At 53.3% G+C, this 21,465-nt stretch overlaps 1 protein-coding gene across 1 annotated transcript in view; it reads left to right on the top strand.

The window, feature by feature from the left end:
• The window catches only part of SYNPO (synaptopodin), a 59,998-nt gene that overhangs the window by 15,199 nt on the left and 23,334 nt on the right, over nucleotides 1-21,465 (top strand). Inside the window, exon 2 of the mRNA XM_074960291.1 lies at nucleotides 1,671-2,589. Coding sequence (XP_074816392.1) covers nucleotides 2,109-2,589 — 481 coding nt within the window. The 5' untranslated portion in view covers nucleotides 1,671-2,108. The remainder of the gene's footprint in view (nucleotides 1-1,670; nucleotides 2,590-21,465) is intronic.

Below are 21,465 nucleotides of genomic sequence, written 5' to 3'. Positions count from 1 at the left end.
AAAAGAGACTCCCTCCAGGGGCATTTCCCCCAGTCTGGTCTCTGCTGTGATGCACACAACAGCTTCCCCACACGTTCTGTTACCCTTCTCCTTTAACTGACACACCGTGCTATTGTTCACACGTATTCTCCACTCATGCTATTGCTCAGTACAAGGAGAGGGAAGCAGCTATGACCCTGTCCATGCTTGCCCTGAAACCATGTTAGTCAATCCATATTTCAACACGGCCTGGCTTAGCCGGGTGCTACCCAAGGGAGTCAATGGGAGTTTTGTCATTAGCTAATCGGAGTGGGATCGAGTGCACCGGTGCTGTTCCTTGTCTGGCGTGACCAGACATCAGCCAAGTTAGACACTATTTCACCAAACCATGCAAACAGCCTGAAGGTTAGCTTCAAAGGAGCCTTCCCACCACAGCGAGACTGACCCTCACATCATGGACACCCCCTTCCACACCAAACCTCCACCTGAAACAAACAATCAGACCAAACTGTAACCCAGACAGAGGGGAACCCTGGAAAAGGAGCAATGCCACAGACTCTATGAAACCCACTAGGGTCTTTGCTATTGCTATGGGCGCCCAGACACGATGCTGAAAGGTGGCAGGAAAAACTCCTTAGACAGATAACATGGCTCATCTGTCTCTGCTCTAGCCAGGGATCCTGGGTTAACACTGGGTTAGAAAGAACTCCCACAGCTCTTGCTATTATGGATTCAGTAACATGGCCAGAGGGCCTAGACCAGTTTGAAATATTAACACATCCTAGATGGGGCCCTCACTGGGGGGATTTTATGTGGTACAGACAGAAATGTCCTCTCCCCTGTCCCACGCTGGGTGGCCCCCATATGGTACAGGCAGGAATAGAGGTTCTTCCCCTGGCTTCCAGCCAGGCCCAATGCAGAGCCCCAGGTCAGCCTTCCCTCTTTGCCCGGTGAATTCCTTTCTGTTCTATTCCCCTTGAGGCAATTAGCCCAGGGATGTAACTGGACAGGGAGTGGAGGGAGCTGGCAGTAATGCTGCCATCACAGAATGTGTGGAATTTATCACTGGTCTTGAGTCATCAATAGAGCCCCATTCAGGGCTTTGTCATCTCATCCTCAAAAAACCCACAAGGGATGAATGTGATGAATAAGAGAACTAGTACAGGCCCTGGCAGAGGAGTGGAATTAACCCTTTCCATGCATGGCAGTGGGGAATCCAGGCACCCAGCAATCCTGAAGTTAAGGACCAATAAATTAATCAGGTCTTTCTCTTCTCTCCCCTACAGAATGCAACTTTCCTGTCTCCTTGTTCCCCCACTTAGAGTCCCAGCCCATCACCACAGCCCTTCTCCTTTTCTCACATCACACGGCCCAGGTCACTCCTCAAAGATCTGATCATGGAGGTTTCCTGATGGGCCACGTGGCCGTTGCTGCCTGGGAGCTGGGAGGGGGATGTGGGGGGATTCCACGAGGGGATCCTGGCAGAGACTGCCTCTCCCAGGCCCCCCACTTATGTCATTTTAATGGGAGGGGATCATCTGGATCATTATTATTTTCTTTTCTACACAGTTCTCCCTAGATGAAGTGTGCAATGTTAGGAGCACAGGAATCGCCGCACTGGTTCAGACCAGAGCAGGCCCATATTTGCCGATATGCTCACATCTGTCACGCTTTCCATTTTGTTCGCTCAGGTTCCTTGTCTTTGAAGCTGCCTCATCTGCCTGATGCACCTTTGGAAAAGGAAAATCCCCCGAAAAGGCTCCTCCCTGATGTTTCCTCCCGCTAGGAGATCTGGGGACTGCAGCGAAAGACAAAGAAGATTCAAATGGTCTTTGGGGACTCTGACTTCACAGCTAAAAACGTGTGGTTCCTCTTTGAAAGGAGAAACCACACCTGCTCTCAGTAACACCCATGTCCCAATGTACGTGAAAGTTCTCAGGTCAGGGTGAAGAACAGCTCAGCTCCCACAGGTAACCCGGACGCTCTCCCCTGCAACAGTGGATTATTCTGTGGGATTATCCCATACAGGAGAGAGTCCCCAGAGTATGAACAATAGACTGAGCCTTAACACTCTTGAAAGTCCATAAAGCATTGAACCCTGCCCAAAGAGACTGCAGAAAGAGAGTACAATGCTTAAGGCAACGTTATTGCAGCCTTGTCTCCAACCTCAGCCCTGCTGTGCCGGGTCCAGTGAAAGAAGCCAGCATTCTTATGGCTTTGAGACTCTAAAGGTGGACCCAGAAGTGGGCTATGGTTTGGTTCTGCAGCAGGAGAAAGAAAAGGAAGGCAACCAAAGGTGCCAGCCAACTGGAGCCATGTGCCCTTTTAACCCAGAGGAGCTGGAGGAAAAGAATGAATTGTCAGGAGGAAAATTGAGAGACCATCTCCAGCGGGAGAGCAGGAATACCAATGGAGACATGCTGGGGCCCAAATTCAACAGCTATGGCTTGGCATCCCCTGGTGGGTACCCAGCTACAAAAGACTTGCCACGGTCTGCCCCAGAGCTGCTTCATTCTGGAGTTAGCACCAGAGATGACCCCAGCGAAGAATGGAAAGTGGTGAAGGTGAAACGAGTCCTCATTTACCCTGCTGGCCAGCCACGGAAAGCAAGTAAGCAAAGCGCCTTCTTGCCCCTTCCCCACACGGCTCTGTCACACCCTCTCTGCAAGGCTATGTGTCACTCAGGTTATGTGTAATAATTGGGGGCCTAACATGTTACCCACCATAAGTACATAAAAACGGCCCTACTGGATCAGACCAAAGGTCCATCTAGCCCAGTAGCCTGTCTTCCGACAGTGGCCAGTGCCAGGTGCCCCAGAGGGAATGAACAGAACAGGTGATCATCAAGTGATCACCATCCCCTGTCGCCCATTCCCAGCTTCTGGCAGAGGCTAGGGACACCCTCCCTGCCCATCCTGGCTAATAGCCATTGATGGACCTATCCTCCATGAACTTATCTAGTTTTTTTTTTAACCCTGTTATGGACTCGGCCTTCACAACATCCTCTGGCAAGGAGTTCCACAGGTTGACTGTGTGTTGTGTGAAGAAATACTTCCTTTTATTTGTTTTAAACCTGCTGCCTATTCATTTAATTTGGAGACCCCTAGTTCTTGTGTTATGAGAAGTAGTAAACAACACTTCCTTGTCTACTTTCTCTACACCAGTCATGATTTTATAGACCTCCATCATATCTCCCCTTAGCCAAGTAGAGTGATTTCCACAGCTCTTCCTAGGACAATCCCCTGGCCGGCCTGCCCAGTCAGACACAGGAAAACCCCCAACCTCCCTAATTGTCTCCCCAGGGGAAAGTCCAGTGACATCCCAAGGGGTGTGGATGCCTGGAGCTTGGTCATCACCACACAGTTTGAACAGATGGAAATCCCAAATCTTTCCAAGTGCAGTGGGCGGGGGGTGGGGGAGGGATGTGATTTACAGGAAGCAGCCATCTCGTGTTCCCTGATGAAAGGCCTGCTTGATTGATAGAGCTGCCGGAGCTTCTCGGTTCCTTTTCTGTCCAAATGTGTGTGAATTCAGTGATAGGTGCTAGGTTACCCTTGCCGGACACTGCAACCCTCCCCTTAGCACAGAACAGACATGCCCCCCCGCAGCCCTTTGTGGGAGGAAGGCTGACTCATTCTCCATGGCCTAGTGAGTCTGTGGGTCCTTCGCTGAGGCTGCCAGGAAGGATGCTGGCTCTGGCCAATTCTGGTGGCTTTTTCTGTGATGTGGAACACCTGTCTGCTTGAAGTGGGAGTGGTACATCCAATTCATTTCATCTCAGCTCCTGATCAGCCATCAGAGGATAACTTGTGGTCACTACCCAACCTGGGCTCTGTTAGAACTGGTGACCTAAAAGCAAATGGCTCGGTCCCCCATTACTTGCCCTTTGGCTAGCCACTCCTGTATATTTAGAGTCATAGAGTCATAGACTTTAAGGTCAGAAGGGACCATTATGATCGTCTAGTCTGACCTGCATAACGCAGGCCACAGAATCTCACCCACCCACTCCTGTAACAAACCCCTAACCTATGTCTGAGCTATTGAAGTCCTCAAATCATGGTTTAAAGACTTCAAGGTGCAGAGAATCCTCCGGCAAGCGACCCGTGCCCCACTCTGCAGGGGAAGGCGAAAAACCCCCAGGCCCTCTGCTAATCTGCCCTGGAGGAAAGTTCCTTCCCGACCCCAAATATGGCGAGCAGCTAAACCCTGAGCATGTGGGCAAGATTCACCAGCCAGACACCCAGGAAAGGATTCTCTGTAGTAACTCAGATCCTACCCCATCTAACATCCCATCACAGGCCACTGGGCCTATTTACCGCTATTTCAAGCTCTATTTAAAAATTAGGTGCTTTATTTTAATCTCCTCGATTCCCACACTTCACTTCCATCTACACCCGTTCAGTTAGGACCACCTTTGAGCGGCTGTAACTGTCTCTCTTTTGTAGCTCTAACTACCCTTTGAACCACCCTTTCAAAACACAGCCGCTTGCAAAGCCACCCATCTGTCAATAACGCCCCCACCCTGGTATTCTAGCTGTAACCTCAGTCAGAAGCCTATGGTAACCCCTTTTACACTATTAGAATCACCCTGATGGGATTACAGACCCAGGAACCATTATTTTAACCCATTTGCCACCATTCTTGATGTTTTGTTCCTGATCAGTTATGATCTCAATTGCGAAATATTGAAAAAGCAGATGTGTTGATTGCACCCTGATTTGCAAGTACCCCTCCCCCCAGCTTATTTTCAAGATTTTCAAGGGACTCGTGATTAGGGGGAGCTCTGGGTTTGGGTGCCTGACTTGAGATGCCTGATCTTCAGAAAGGGCCGAGCACCTGCCTTCTTCAAATCAAGCTCCTTTGAGGGACTTCAGGATGAGCAACCTCAAAAATGGAGGCATCTCAAATCACTAGCTGCTTTTGAAAACCTTGGCCATACTATTTGTAGGCGTGCGTCATTAGCTACTCTTTTGGCAGCAGCGAGTGAAGTGCAGGACACTGCGAGCCAGACCAACCAGATCCAAATCATCTCCCGGGCTGCCGTTGTTCTCCATTCAGGATGACAGATTTCAGAGTAGCAGCTGTGTTAGTCTGTATTGGCAAAAAGAAAAGGAGGACTTGTGGCACCTTGGAGACTAACCAATTTATTTGAGCATAAGCTTTCGTGAGCTACAGCTCACTTCATCGGATGCATTCAGGATGGTGGCTCTCCTTTGAGAAAGGTCAGGGTTCATTGTATCCAACCTCGACGCTTTCACAACACATGCCCCAATTCCAAAAGCACGGCTGGAATTTTAAAGCAACTCAAGAGGGGTTTTTTTGGAACCACTTTGTCCATTCCGGCTCTTTCTCCAAGCGAGGTCATGGTAAGCCACTGCCTGTGAGCCATCAGAATTGCTACAGCAACTCACTGGGAGGTCAGGTCTCGTATCCATGTTTGGCTGCAGGATCAGGCCCTTTTGCTTCAGGTGGGGAATAAATGCCTGGAGAAACTGAAGCCTTGTAAAGCAAAGGTCTGGTTTGAGCCAGATGCCCCCAGCAATGAAAAAAAAAGTTGGTAAAAAGAGAGAGAAAATATAGAAGATGTCAGCACAACTGTCTCAACACAAGGGTAGCTTTCAAGGTTTCCCAGCGGGCATTTTTCCTCTTCCTGGTCCACGTCACTGCAGAAGAAAAGGGCTCCCAGTAATGTCAGTGGAATCAAAACCCAGCCACAGCGCTCAACAGACAGAGCTGCAACGGACGCTGGAACAGCTCGGCTGCCATGTGTTGGCTCTTAGGAGGCCTTTGTGAGATGCCGATACTGGTGTGAGTGCAATCCCCAGCAGAGAGACATTCATGACTGGTGCTGCCCTCAGGTGGCAGTGTCAGGACCAGTGGGACCGCTTGAGCATAGTCTGAGCCAGTGACGATGAACCTGCCCTTCCTATTGGATCTGGCTAGAGCAGCGTGGGGTTGAAAGGATTGTACCACTCCTGCCGCCTGCTGAGCCCGTTGGGTGGATTTCACTCACCGGGACTGTGGCATTGGCACTTTCCAGCAGCCCCAGCTTCCCTTTAAAAATGGAAATACACAAAACCAAACCCTTAGTTACTGAGAACAGAAAACTACAAATGGAATAAAGTGGAGAAGCCATCCCCTCCCATCCCCCAGCTCAGACGGAAACAGGCAGGAATGCCGGCATGGTGATTCTAGCCCTCAGCCTTGGATATATATTTAAAGAATGCTTTTAAAAAAAACAGATGAAAGAGGCGAGATGCTATTTAGCCAGGGGGCTGACTTTCCTGTGATGCTGTGGCCTGCCATTCCCCTGTGCTCAGTGTAAGTGGCAGGGGAAGGGGTGGCTATGCACCTGGTAGAAATGGCAATGGAACCAGGGCCAGGTTGGTTGAGACAGTGTCCATACTGTAGTCCTTAACCTGTCCAGTCACAACATCCTCAACGGGAACATCCTCTTTGCTATCTATCTTACATAGCTGACCTCCCATCACCATCAGATTGAAGCCCCTCACAATCTGTAATCTATTTATCCCCACTACTTCCCTGGGAGGCAGGGCAGTGCAATTATCCCCATTATATAGTCGGGGAACTGAGGCACAGAAAGGCAAAGGCTGACTTTAGGCACCTAAATCCTTATGAGAATCTGGGCCTAAGTGGCTGGCAGAGCAGTGTATTGAATCCAGGTCTCCAGCACCCTCACCAGTGGTGAGGAAGGATGTTCCAATGATTAGAGCACTACTAGCCTAGGACGTGGGAGGCCTGGGTTCAAATTCCTGCTCCTTCACGGGTGACCTTGGGTAAGTCATCTAGTCTCTCTGTGCCTCAGTTCCCCCTCTGTGAAAGGAAGGTAGTAGCACTGCCCTGCCTCCCAGCCATGCTGCGAGGCTAAATACACTAAGGATTGTGATACTCTGGTAACAGGGGCCTTATGCATAACTGAGCTCAATAGACCATCTGGCCTCCCTTAGCGGTGGGGCAAGAATGGGAGCCCCTCGTGCCTTTTCCTACAGGACAGGGAATTTGTGGGATACTCCTCCTGCCCCCCATGCTGCATTGGCAAACAAAAGTATAGCTGACAGTATAAGGAAGGGCCCAGTGAGCCCCCCCCACCCCCTGGATCGTGGTGGAGAAGTGCAGTGCTGCACATTGTCGTCCCCTGTGGTCAGTTCTGAGATATCATTTCCCACCGCCCCACTCCTGGATGAATTTCCAAGAGCGTCTCACTAGCCCCCGCACCACATTCCCATTCTCAAGGCCCCCAGTCCTGGCCCCTGTCCTCCTAGATGAGGAGACATGATGAGACTCACTCCTTCTCCCTTCTCCTTAGTTAGGGCCTGAGCCTGAATGGCTGAACTCTGGCACTGATGTCATTGGGAGCAGGATTGGATCCTTAAAGGCGGATTTTGCTGCTCTTTCCAATAGGTTCCCAGACTTTCCAGTGGGTCAGACTAGGGCTGGGCTTTTCCAGGGAGCCTAAAGGAAGTGGGTGTGCCAATCCTGGTGAAATGCAAAGTGCCTAACTCCCTTAGGCACCTGGGAAAATACATAGACCTGTTTACTTGTATCTGTGTTTGAAGCAGGGGTTGCTTCTTCCCATCCCAGCCAGTGGACATCATAATGCTGAATTTCTGACATCGCTATCATTTCCATGGCAACAGCCTGTGATGTCATGGGGACAGGATTATGATGTCACAGCAGGATCTTGCTGAAGGAGAAGCTGGGCTAGGAGGGGAGGAACAGAGGCTGCTCTCCCCCCCCCACCCCAGCAAGCCTGGCCTTGCAGGGAGGATCCTTGTGGGGGGCTAGAGGGGCATGTAATCAGTCCCCAGCATGGAGACGGGGTGGGAGACCCACACAGCTTGGGGTACAGATTCTGCTCCAGGCCAGGGATTACCAAGAACAGCTGCAGCAGGCTTCAGGCAAGTGGATGGCTGTCGTCCTCCCCCCACATCTGCCCCATCTCCCCCTAGACGGACAGCAGCCAGCAGCTGCAGCGTGCAGGAGTGGCAGCCTGGCCTGTTCACCCCCCTCACCCAGTGGGAGCTCCAGGGGGACGGCCGGGGACAGGATTCAGCCCCCTCTCTAGTGGGGGAGTTGCCCTTTCCGGAGCTTGCCAATAGCGCATTGCCAGCCAAAGGAGAGTGCCCGCTAAAGCCCTGGAGGGTGACCAGACAGCAAGTGTGAAAAATCGGGACAGAGCACAGGCACTGTATAAGACAAAGCCCCAAATCTCGGGACCTCTGGTCACCCAGGGCGACTTGGCTCTTGGGGCCTGAGCCAGTGATGAGCCGCCCAAGGCCAGGGAGAAAGTGAAAGACACCAGGCTCCCTGGGCGGGGCGGGCCGCGCTAGGACCTGGCGGCAGCCCGGCTGGCTCTGCACAATGGGCTTTGCTCGCGGAGCGGCTCCCAGCCCGGCAGAGCCAGGGGGAGCGGGCGTGAGGCAAAGTCCCCGGCTCCTGCTCGCCGGGGCGGGCGGGGGGAGAGGAGCCGCTTTGACAGACGCGGCCAGTTGCTGACACCCGATCCAGCGGGCCAGGGAGCGCGGAGCAGCCCGGCTGCTTAAAGCGCAGCGGCGGGGGGCAGCGGCTCAGAGCAAGGCGCGCCCTGCGGGGAACCCGCCCAGACCCCAAGGTAACGGCGGGCAAAGGTGTCCCGGGGCAGGGGCGGCTGGCGGGGCTGCAGCTGGGCGGAGGGGGGGGGTGGGAAGTCCTGCTTCGGGGGGCAGCCAGCGCACCCCCAGATCATCCTGCGCCTCGCAGGCCAGCAGCACCCTAAGGCCAGTGAGCGCTGGGAGCAGCCAGAGGCAAGGGGACCTGCAGCCTCTGCCGGGAGCGCCGGGGTCTCTCCAGGCTCGCTGCGCTCCGGGCAGCTCCGCGCTGATGTAACTTCTCTGGCTGCTGATGCCTTTTGGATGGGCTGCGGCTAGCGCTGGGGGGGTTTCCCAACTTCCCCCCCCCCAGCCGCGCGATGCAAAGGGGAGGTTTCTCGCCCGCCTGCTCCAGCGGGGGGAAACTTTCCGGGGGTTCCTCGCTGCTGGGGACCAACTCGGCTTCGCCTCTGGCTGCGCCGTAAACAAGCCCCGGGGGTTGTTTTCTGTCGCCGTAAATTGACACCCGTGTTCGTGTGTGTGTGTGAGAGAGAGAGAGACACGATGGGCAGCCTGGATATTAATGGGTAACGCAAAACGGCTGCTTGCCCCAAGCGCAGAGCTGGGAAGCCGGGTCCTGTAATCTCAGCCAGGTGCAGGAGCAGAGATCTGGGCCCCCTCTGTCTCCCGGCGTTCACCTGCAGCGCTTCGCGCTGGGAGAAGTGCAGGGACGGCCGGGTCGGTGCTCGCCGGGCCCCCCTGCCTGCTCCAGCTCTCTGCTGCAAACGTACTTGGGTTGCTTTTTTCCGGACCTGGACATTGATGTGCGCAGAGTTGGGTATCGTGGAGCGTCCATGCTGGAGCTGCGAAGGGGTGCAGTATGTAGGAGTGGATCTGGAGGCATAGACCTTGTCCTGTGTTAAAGCCAAGGGGCAGGATGTGTGAATGGACCGGGTTGATTGGATGGGGTTTTGCACCCCCAGCTTCACAGGGCCCCCTCCCTTACTGCCATCCCACCCCCTCCTTCCTAGCCCAGGAGACTTCATCTGCCCTCCCGTCTTCCTCTGGCAGGGGGCTGCACATGGGGGATTCCTGCCGCAACCACACCACCTTGTGTTGGAGACAGGAGGCCTACCTGTTTGCACCCTGTCTGCGGCCAAGGAGATTGCTTATGTGTTGTCTGAAGGGTGTTAAAAAATACCCACCTAAAGTCCCCCTTGAGTGCCTGATTCCACGTCAATCTGAACAAGAAGATCTCTCCAGCAGGTCCCTGGTTCCTGCAAAGGAAGGACTAGTCAGAGGTGGCTCCAGTGGGTTTGTTGCCCTGAGTGCTGCTCAGACCTCAGTGGTTCAGGAGCCAAATTAGCGATCAGCATGACCCAAAAGAGCCATGGTCGGGTGTGCATATATATATTGTCTTGGTTATTCTGACCAAGTATGATTCTTTTATCAAGTACATTTGGGTAATAACACAGTAAGAGCACCCTGACTGGCTAATAACTTAGACTGGTTAATAATTAAATCACAGGGTGTTTGAATATCACAAGTGCTGCAAACCAGAGCTGCAGGAGACCCATGAAAGAGCCACTTGCCGCTGTTGAGCCTCAGTCTGAGCATGGCTGCGCTAGATCCTGGCAATACTCAGCCAACCCAGATTTCCCCCCGGGGATATGTCTGCACCCCAGTGCAGGGATGGAGGCACTGGCAGGCTGGATCGAGGGGAGAAGTTCTCCTTGAGACACCTGTTGGTCTTACTGGATGCCAGCTGTACCTGTTGCTCATCATTTGGGATCATCCTCCAGGTCTGCCCGTTATTCAGATTTTGCTCCCTTGCCTGATGCATTACACAGAAATCTGAGTCCAGGCCCTTCTGATATTGAGGCAGGAGCCCCCAGGCTGTGGCACTGGAACAAGTTGTCCAGTGGGGGGTGCTGAGACCCACTGAACCAAACTGTCAACCCTGCATCTGATGGAAACCACTTCAAGCCAGGCACTGTGGCAGCACCCCCAGCGCCCCTAGTTCCAGCCCCTGTGCCCCCGGGGCAGTTGGTTTTATTCAAACTTCCTGTTGTTTGCTTTTCTCAGATGTAGATCTGGAAGTGAATTAGGTGCTGGATGTACTGGCCCAGAGCCAGATGCCCTCTGTTATTACGCGGAGCAACTGCCTCACAGGCAGGGGTGATGGGATGGCCCTGCAGCGTGCCTCACCCTCACTTCGGAAGGCCTCCTCTCGGGAGGTGACAGCTTGGTCTCCCTGCCTTGTTCAGCGCTGGCTTCTCTGTTGAATGGCCGTGGTGCTGGCTTTCGGCTGCAGACCCTGCTGCGTCCTGGACTCTACTGAGAATCCGCTCCTGGGGCGCTGTTACCTTTTCCTCTCCCTTCACCTCTGCCACAGCTGCCTTTCTGCCCCTTTTGTCTTGGCGGAAGTTTAATTTTCCTTTCTTTAAGGTACGGCATCTGACCTCAGCAGGCGAGAGCCAATCAGGCTCCCTCCTCTTCCAGGGACTTTGGCTGGGGCTCCCAGGGCTGCTCCCTGGCACCGCACAGCTGCTTTGCGTGTGGTTGCCCGTTTACATACCTGCACAGACGAGAGAGCCTGCTCTCTGGCCGTGCTCAGGGCTGAGAGGGGCGTGCTGGGGATTTGCACGTGAAGGAGCACGGCTGGCACCCGTTGCAATACAGACGCTCTATCTGCTGCACTGACCAACCTGCCAGAGCCCCAAAGTTTGCTGCTTTCAAAGCCATTGCGTTCTGTGTGGCAGTTTAGCGCAGGTTCAGACGGAGTGTGTGCAGCCCCCCTTGGCACTGGGGAAGGCCTCCTGGAACACTTGTGGGTCCGGACAGAGGCAATAGGAACTGGGGGGGAGGGACTGTTGGGTACTGGAGTTCTGTGGGATTACTGTGGGGTATGTTGTGAGGGCTGTTGATTTATTGGGTTAATCTGAAGTTTTAACTCACGTCTGCAGCAGGATGCAATCCCCAGCTTTCACCCACTTATTTATTTTCCACCAACACCTCCATATTTTGAAAGGCAGTGAGGTTTTCCTCCTGCTTCCCATCTCCTCTTGCCCATGTGCAAAAGGAAGCTAGACGCTCCCCCAGGTGTTGCAGCTGAGTTCGCAGATGGCCCCAGGGAGATGTTGCTAGACCACTGTATTCCATTGCCTTTCCAAACAGAGCATCAGCGACATCTGTGGCATGTCCTGCCAGAAAGCTGGGAACCTACCTAAAGTAGGGAAGTGTGGGGTGAGGCTCCCCCAGACCAAGTTAGGATTGACATTTCCTTTGGGTCTATAGTGCCCTAGGTCACATGGAGTTTTGACATCTGGGGGGAAGAGGATTTGAGGCCAGAAAGGAGGCCGAAATTTCATACCCAAAGCAGAACCAGAAAATACATATATTGATTTGGTTTGTGGGCAGAAAGTTTCACATAGCTGTAGTTAAGGTGAAAGGTCAGCTGTTTCCTGCCAGAAAACATGCCTTCATTTCTTCCTCATCAAACGCTCAAAACATTGAAGCGAAAGTTCCCCCCCCCCCCCCCCGTGGTTTTAGATGTGGCGTTGATGAACACGGTTTCTTTCCCTGAGTTTGGTGCCCGATGGAAAGGTTTTTCACTCAGTTCTCTGGTACTTGTGTCACCACTGAACTGCCCAGCCTGCTGGCTTGGGGGAAGCAAAGTGGTCCCACCTACAAATCTGTTGGAGACCTGAGCCTATCCACCACCGGATCGTCTTCCCTGCTGCGGGTTACAAGCTGTGTCATAAGATCACTCAGCCACATTAGGTAACATTCCTGGCATAATAAAGCCAGGCTGCACAAAGGCCAACTCATACCTGATACAGTCGTGTTGTTACCGGAATGGAATCCAGGTGCTCCGCTTGCTTGGCATTGTCTGGGAAGTACCTTTACCACAGAGTTGGTATAAGCGTTGTCAGAACCTCAGGCAAATAACCCAGCCAGCCCCTGCTCTTTCTCCACCTCGCAGTGTCCAAGATAATCCGCTGGGAGGAAAACAAGGTTCATATGAAGAATATGAAGCTTCTTTGAGAGTGTGAGCATCTGGGTATGTTTGGACGGGACTACATTTCATTTCATGACTCTGTCAGGAGGGTCTCTGGTCTGCTGCAGACACTGGTCTCGGTAAGCAGCTCGGAGGCATAAAGCCGAGTTTCAGAAATTGCTTTTGGTGCCATTACTGAGAGACTGAATTTATCTTGTTTCATTCTGGTGTCACGTGGAAGAACTCTGCCCTGATTTGTTGTGTTGGTCAGAGATGGAGCTTCCTACTTGTCTCCGTATTCGCCACACTCCACCGGCTGGTAGAGGCACCTGCATTTGTGCCTGGATTGCCAGCGACACTGCGGTGTGAGGCGATGGGGTTCTCGGGTGTGGAAGAAAGCTCTTCATTGGCCAGGGCTGGCTGCTGCTCCGGAGTAGTCTGTGTTTCCTGTACCATATTACCAGTGCTGTCTCTGGAGTTGGATTCATGCCCTCTCTCCTTGGTTGTTTGGAATCAGACAGTTAGTTTGTTCAGTGCAGTGTCATTTCCTGAGCTCTCTTGCATACCACGGGGCCTTCTTGGAGGAGAACCATGGAGCTTTGGAATGTCAAAGGCACCTGACGGGGAGCAGGATATTGGTGGAAAACCGAAATCGAACCTTTTTGAAAATCACCTGCCAAATCTTGAGTCTGGGAGTTGATGTTTCCTCTTCCAGCCCATTAACGCCATTGGCCTCATCTATTAAACTATTGGTATAGGTCGTCTCAGTGCACGGGCTTTCCCTTGTGGAGGTAGAGTGCCCTTCATCCAGCCAAGTCGCTTCCTTTCTTCCCCAAATGTGCTCCCTGCCGTTCTGGCTTAGGGGCTCTCCCATGTGTCCCCAGCACAGTTGAACTCCACATATGATACTTTGTGTCTGGGTTTGTTGTGGGACCTTTAAACACAATGGGTTTGGAGACTTTCCCTTGCTATTTCCAAGGTACCCTTTGGCTCGGCAACCGTAGCAGTAACAGGCAGCAAAGCAGCAGAAATGGCTTGGCGTGAAACCCTGGCCCACCCACGTCAATGACCCACCGAACTCCCATTGACATCAGTGGGGCCAGGGTCTCGCCCTTGTTTGACACCGATATCTGCCTCCCCGGGCATTACGTCAGGGTTTGATGCAGGGGTAGCCTGGATCACATGTAAGATCACAGTCTCAGGAAGGCTAGGTTCTTATGTCATCAGTCACCTGCGGGTTTGCAAGTTCCAGTTCCCTCTGCAAAATAGCCCTTTGCAACCGGACCCTGCCACTGCTAGGTAAGCTGAGCAGGGAGGAATTCTGTTTTCTCTTTGGCTGGGAAGGGGAGGGTGACCAAAAAAGCCCTTCCTCAGCCTTTTAGGAACAGGCCATGTCCTTGCTGCAAAAAGGTCGACTCTGACGGGTCAGTAAAAAGCTGTTAAGCCCTGAGCTTTGGGGGCATTGCTGGAAGTCATGCCCGTGACATTTGGAAACCGAAGGAGTTGGTTAAGTGACAAGTGCCTGTATAACCCAGCAGCCCCCAGCAGCTCTGCTGCATTTCAGGGTATGTCAGCATTCCCATCACAAACTCCCCTTTCTCGTGATTTCCAGTCCAGCAGCCAGCTGCAAAGCAACCAGACAGAACTTCTGACGGCAGGCGGGGGATTGCTGCTCAGACCTCTGAGGAGACGAGACTCCTACCCATCCCCAGAAACCCTATTCCTGGGCCAGGAATGGATGTGGGCCTTTTGTCCCGCAGGTTAAATAACCACAGTCCACGGCTGAATCAGAGCTATGGAGGGGGGAGGGGAGGCAGGTAAGCGGAAGGCCCCTGTTGCAGCTAGACTGGTGATGGAAGGCAGGATGCCGGGGGGGTGACAGAATGAATGCATCCCGGAGTGCAGCCTTGGGCGTGGAGGGAGGGGTGTGTGCAGGGCAGTGCTAAGTTTATGTCTATGTCACTGCACGTGGGAGGCGTGGATGCCAAAGGGCTAAGTCCCGCAGTGCCACTTGCGATGCCAGGGGGAAGTGCGGCTGCAGCATGTGGGAGCTGGCAGTGTGAGAGGAGTAATCGTAACAGTTAATAATCATTGTATGAGCTATAATTCCCCTGCGTTGCCGGAGGGCTCACGGTGCTGGTCAGCCCTGCAATAAAAGCCACACAACACCAATTATTATTAGTAATAATAATTGAATAAGAACATTTGAAATGAACTTTTGATTAAAAAGACCTAGAATATCTGACAGAAAACACAGCTGGAATCACTGGCAATGTGGAGCGATAAATATAGGGACCAGAATGGCCATTTAAGAAAATATCCCCTATCGGAGGGAAAAAACGTAAAGTACCTTTTAAAAGTTGGGAAAGGACAAAGTAAGACTGAGCTGGTTGTGGGGAGGGGAGTTCCACAAAGCAGGGTCACCTGCAAACTCCCCATGCCCTGTGGAACCCTTTCCTAGTAAAGGTTGTGTGAGCACGGATGCCCGCTGGTCCCGGGCTTCAGGAGAAGCGCTCAGATGTAGCCAGAGGCAATGCCTTCATCAGCAATAATATGTACGGCTTAAGCAGGGCTTTTCTTCTTCGGATCAGGTGACGTGCACCAACCCGTTCATCCTCAGACACCTGGGAGGCGGGGAATTGGTGCTATTCTCCGTGTTTCACAGCAAGGGAAACTGAGACAGAGGAGATAGGTCAACGTTCTCCAGCGTGGGTGCGGAATCTGGGCATGCCCTTTGGAGATGCCCTGGGCCTGCTTTTCATAAGAGCTGGACCCTCCTATCTCCAGTGGGAGTCGGTGGGAGATGTGGGTGCTCTGCACCTTTGAAAACCAGGCCCTTGGGGGTGTACAGTTGGATGCTCCAAACTCAAGCCACCCAGAATCAGTGGCTGGTTTTCAAAATTCCTCTGTAAGTGGCTTGTCCAAGGCCTCAGAGCCGGTGTAAATCAGTGTAGTTGGCTTTGAGGGTCAGGGTTAGACCTCAGGAGTTCCTGGCTCCCAGGCCTGTGCTGAGGCCATTAGAAAACATCTGTCTGCCACACTGACCAGAGTGCGTGTATGTACACATCTTGGGGATGCTGTGTGTTGGCCTGTGAGCGAGACTGGCCTTCGCAGTGCAGCTGGTCCGAGCAGGAATTCACTGCCCAATAGCAAATTCATCTTCAGAGCTAGAGAGCAAGCCTGAAAGGCCCCCCCGGTTGCTACTAAAAGGCAGTAGCAAGATCGAGAGACTCCGAAATGGCTCCGTTGAGAGCTTTGCTTCTCAGGCAGCCTTGGACACAAAATAACTTGGACGGCTTTGGAGTGGTTCAGCATGAAATTCACAAACATCTGGAGCCTGTGGCTTGTTTCTCAGCAGCTCCAGCATTCCACAGCCATATTCCTCCATTCTCCCTCAGAAATAAACACCGAGAGGGCGACCCCACTGAAAATGGAGCCCAGACCGAGCCTGGCCCCTCTCCAGCCAGCGTCAGCCACGCTGGCTGGCTGAGGAAATGCTGCTTCCCTCCTCTGTGCTGTTGCCAAAGCAAAGCCAGGGCAAATGTTTGTTGCATTTTAAAAAAAAAGAGAGAAGATTTTGACCTCTAATGTCCCTGCTTTAGACAGACTCATCATTTCCAGGAGAAGAGAACCATATGCTTTCTTTCTTTCTTTCTTTCTTTCTTTCTTTCTTTCTTTCTTTCTTTCTTTCTTTCTTTCTTTCTTTGCAGCAGTCTCCAGTCCATCTCTCTGACATCCCACGAGAGCTTCTCTCACTCCCCGAACCCGCTGTACAGAAGCACATTTAAGAAGCCAGCCCCAGGCAGGAGATACCATGGCTAAATCAATTCCACCTGACTTACACCCCACCCCAGCCTCCCCCTCCCCGCCAGCCCCATAGGAACAAACAGGCCGATCCTAGTCTGGTGCTGTCCGTTTGAGTCAGGGATGCATCCCTGATCGCAGTGCTGATGGACAGGGAGCGCCGGGTTGGGGCAGTGGAGCTACCAAAAAAGAGCTGGCTAAATCCTTTGTGGGACTGGGGGAAGGAATTTGCATCCTGTCAAACAGAAGTAGTTAAGCTGGAGAGATGGGTGGGGGGCAGCCGTGGCACGCTGCAAAGTGCATGATGGAGCTTGTCAGCATGGAAGTTTTGCTAAAGCCCCACTGAGCTCCCTACCTTTGGAGTTCACAGCTTCCCATAAATCTGCCTCTCGCTGCGAGAGGGGGAGAGAGAGGCCGTAGAGGCCGTGCTTTCAGGTGCTAAAATAACACGGGGAGGGCTTTCGTTCCTCCTCCTTTGTAGCTGCCAGAGAGGGGCCAAATGATTCAACCCTTCCCTTAGCAGGGAGAGCGTTTCCGAAGGAACAGAATCAGACGCATCCACTAATTAAGTAATAGCGGAAGGTGGGTGGTTGTGAGTTGTCTGGCAGCCAGTTTGCTTTGGGTTTTGCCCGGTGCAGATTCTGAAAAAAACACAAGGGTTTAAAGAAATATACAGAATAAAGAGGATATGAGGAATGTTGCCTGCATGCTTGTGGAGACAGGGAGATGTACAATGCAGTCTCCTCCTTAGGAGATGTAGAATGCTTGTACATGCAGTCCACAGAAGGACCCCTTGCTAAAGGTCTGGGAAGTGTTGGTTGTGCACTTTATGGAGAGGAGTGTTGTAAAAAAGGGAAATTCCCCCTGGATTAGTAGTGTAGGGAATCAGAGGTGCCTGATATGAAAGGGAAAGTGGGAGTGCTTTTCTCCCCCTATCTGTATAGTAAGATGTGTACGGTAAAGGAGTGCTGTGTGGGGAGAATGCATGTGGGTGTGTGCTTTGGACATAGGGTCTGTGTGGTGTGTAGGGGGGGTGCAGGAGGATGTACATTGCGGGTGTTTGCAGGATGTGAGCGTGTGTGGCTTGGGGAGGATGCACGTTGGAGAGGGGTGTCTGTAGGAGGTGTGAATTTGTGTGCACGTGTTTATTCTGCAAAAAGAAAAGGAGGACTTGTGGCACCTTAGAGACTAACCAATTTATTTGAGCATAAGCTTTCGTGAGCTACGGCTCACTTCATCGGATGCATTCTTTCTGAGTTTCCATTAGCCACAGGAAGTCGATTGTCGTCTCTGTACAATGGAGAGTCTAAAGGGAAGAGAGGCTGTGTGTTCTCACTCGTAGCGGAGCTAGCTGGAAAATTTCAACCAAAGCAAAATGTTACCGTCAACCACAATTTTCCAAAAATGTTCCTTAATTTCTTCCTGCTTCTCGGCTGGCTCTGGTGTGCACAGACAGGCGTGCCCCACGCCTCGTTCTCAGCCAGGGACCTCATGCTGTAACCTCCATATCCCTCACTCAGAGGCCGTACTTGCACAAAGGCAGACAAGTGTCATTCCAGGGGCCCAAGTGCTGATCTGAAGGTCCACATGCAGGATGGGAACCTACGTCCTCCACTTCAAAAACCGGCCCACGGGACGTCCCCATGTACCGTATGTAGATGGGGATTGAGGCTGGGTCTCCTTATTTGCTTTGTGAAGTGCTGGGCACATTTAGGGCCATGTTGAGGGTGGATCCAGTTCATCCCAGGTGTAACTCCACTGGAATCTATGGGATTGCGCCAGGGATGAAGTTGGCCCATTGTGGCCGGGCTAAGGAGAAGACGACCTCACCTTTGTGGAAGAAGTGAGGGGGTCGTGGTAGCCACTCACCCAGGGGAAGTGTTAGCCAGGGGAGGTAATGAATCCTGGCTCGTGTCTGCCAACACCAGGCCATATTCTGTTTACTCAGAGGCAAGGCCAGAGGAGAGCAGCCACTCAGCAATGAGTGTGCGATGGACAGAGGGAGATTTTGGATTTCTCTGACACTTCCCCTCAGTCTCTCCCATTGCTAAAGACTGAACGGGTTTCTGCTGTGTACACTGGGCCCTGCCTAGAGGGCAGACACAGCTCCCCGAGTTTCCCCGTCATTGTTCTGTTGAGAGAAAGAGAAGAGGCTGGGATTTCATCCCCCCGTGCATATAGATCTCAGGGCATCCACCAGAGGCGAGGCCGTCCGCCTGGAGAGAGCCTTGCTGGCCTCTTGGTGCTGGCTCTGTGCCGCTCCGTGACTGCATGGCCCTCGCACTCGGAAACCCTGCCCAGCTCCCCGCAGATTGCATCTGCGGCAACTGGCACCGCTTTGCAGGTGCGACCAGGGAGAGCCCATGCTGCCAAGATTGGCTGGGGCCCCTCACCCTGAATTGCCTCCCACTCTGAGGAGCTGGATCCCCTTGATAGCATACTGCAGGGAGGACATGTCCCATTCATTGCCTTCCCCGGCCCTGCTCCAGCTCCCCCTGCCATGGCTTCCTGCTATGAAGAATAATCGGGAAGGAATAGCAGGGGGACTGTGGCAGAGTTGGTGGGACAGTAGGGGAGAGAGAGGAGATGCTCTGTGTGTGTGTGTGTGTGTGTGTGTGTGTGTATATGTGTGTGAGAGAGAGAGAGTGCACACACGTGCAGCCCTGGTTGCTTTTAGATGCATGCTGTCCGTTGGCAGCTATAGAGGGTCCTATAAGTCTCGAGGCCCGTGCAGTGAATCCTCCCCTAGGGGTGTCCTGTCTGCCATGACGTGACGAGGGCTCTGGGGACGATCCCTTTGCCAGAGCCAGACAGGTTGTGCTAAGGTGTGGCCGACGCCGGAGAGGAACACGCAGAAGTGCAGTGCTGCCTAGGCTGCGAGAGCAAAGAGACACACGCTCCAGCCGCGGTGGGTGTCGCCTCTTCCTTTGGTTGGGTTTGCGTCACTATGGGAGCGGAGGGGTGAGAGTCCACCCTTCCCCCTGCTGCATTACACCTCCCCATCTGTGGAGGGCCCACAGCACTGCTGGGCCAAAGCCACTGCTGGAGTAAACCTGAGGCATCCCCATGGGGGGTGCTGAATAAACTCCCAACAATAATACTCATGACTGGGTGGAGACCTGTCAGCCTCGCTGGAGCCGAGCGGGCCAGGGTGGATGGGCCTGCCCCAGCCCCGGTCTCTCTACAGCGCGAGTGGGCTGAGGCTGGGTCTCTGCCAGCATCGCCCTCGTGCTGGTCTGGCCTTCTCCGCTGGGTCCGGCCTTGGGTCGACCACTCAGCTGCCGATTCAGGCAGTCCTGCCCCCTGCCAACCGCAGCAACCTACGGCCCCGTGCCGCCCGCCCACGCGGGACATGAAGAGGACCGTGGTTCTGCCCCACACCACCCGCTCAGTCACCAATCAGGGGTCTCCTTCCCTTTGGGCTCTGACTGATTCTCAGGTACCGTGCGGTGCAGGCTCCCTGGGGCCATGCTCCGGCTGCTCCCTGGATCTGTTCCCCTGCCCAGAGCTCTCAGCCCACTGTGTCCCTGCAGCAGCAGCCACTGCTCCTGCACCGCTAATGTCCCTTCACCTTCCCAGGTGACCTTGCTGCAGGATTCCCTGCCAGCTCTCTGCCCAGCTCCGGTTTGTTTGCTCATCCCCCTCCCGTTCGAGGCTTCTGGGGCAGGGCTGGCTTTCACAGCTCTGTTGCTGGTTTGTGGAGTAGGAATTCCCAGGTCCTCCATGGGGCTTCACTCCTCCCTGCATTAAATGCTTCCTCGTGGCCAGAGGCTGCGCATGCTTGGGCATGGGAGACCCAGGCTTGGGCTCATGCCCAGCGGCCACCTTGGAGGACCGCATGGCGTTTTGCAAAGAGCACACTCATTCACCCCTGACTCGTCCCAGCTATGGATTGCCACCTCCGGCCCCACCCAGCTGCACAGACTGCGAGATGAGACCTGGGAGAATTCTACGCTCCTGGAATCGCTGACCTCACAGGAACGGTTTACAATGGCTTTGGAAAGCACCCACGCAGGGAGTCAGACAGACATCCTGAGGCAGGGAGTTCCCCAGACAGCGCCCTGGCCGGTCCTGAATGTGGTGTTGGAGAACAAGGACAAGTTGGCAGAACTAATTTGCCTTAATGGGATATAAGCCAAAAATGGATGACTGCAGGCTTTACGCTGTGTGTTGGTGATAAGGCCTAGGAGTGCACTCACCGGCAGGCTGGTAACCAATAACAGACCCCGGGATCAGGGCCCCACAGCGCTGGGTGAAGTACATGCAGAGAGGAGGCATATCTGATTCCTTACTCATGGAATAGTACCGTACGCCTCGAGGAGTCCCACTGATTTCCGTCTCCTGGGCTGCTCATGGAACCCTGAATTAAGACGAGACGCAGCAGGGGTTACAACAGAAAATAGGACAGAGCAAGGCAGGAGGGCTGAGCTCTGAGTGTGTGTTAACCGAGGCAGAGCCCAGCGCACGACCATAGTTTCGAGGCTTTGTTTACTTCAGAGAGACGGTATAGAAATAATACAGGAATAAGCTCAATCTCTCTCGCGTGCAGCTCCCAGCGGGGAGGTGTCAGCCGTTCCCGTGCCCCTCGCTCGGCTTCGCTGTGCCGTAGCTGCTCAACTCCTCAGGGGGTCGAACAACTCCTGCTAGGAAACGAGGCCTGTCTGAGTCAGGGGAGTCTCCACCAGCCAGTTCACGCTGCGTCGAGGGGCAGGTTTGTGTGGGATGAAAAGGAAATTCCCAGTTCAGACCAGCGTTCCCTCGCTGGAGCTCTCTGTCTTCTTACTTTGAGCTCTCTGAAAAGGTTGGATTAGTAATGCAGCCCTTCCTTCGCTGGTAGGCTTACAGTCTGAACCACTGCTTAAAATAGCCTGGAAGGGTCCCAACCAGCACAGAAGGCAAGAAAATGAAAAACACATTAAACGAATGGGAGTTAACTTCAGACATGATCAGAGAAGCTGGACTTAGTGTCAGCAACAGCCCAGAGCATCCCTGCCGGCGCCATGCATGGAGTTCCCTTTTACACACACACACACACTCCCTCCCTTACACTCCTCCTACTGCATGCACACACAGATACACACATGGAATTCCCTT

This window comes from Natator depressus, chromosome 8, assembly GCF_965152275.1.
Source record: "Natator depressus isolate rNatDep1 chromosome 8, rNatDep2.hap1, whole genome shotgun sequence".
NCBI classification, from domain to species: Eukaryota; Metazoa; Chordata; order Testudines; family Cheloniidae; genus Natator; species Natator depressus.
The sequence above is the reverse complement of the archived record's forward strand: the minus strand, read 5'-3'. Positions and strand labels throughout refer to the sequence as shown.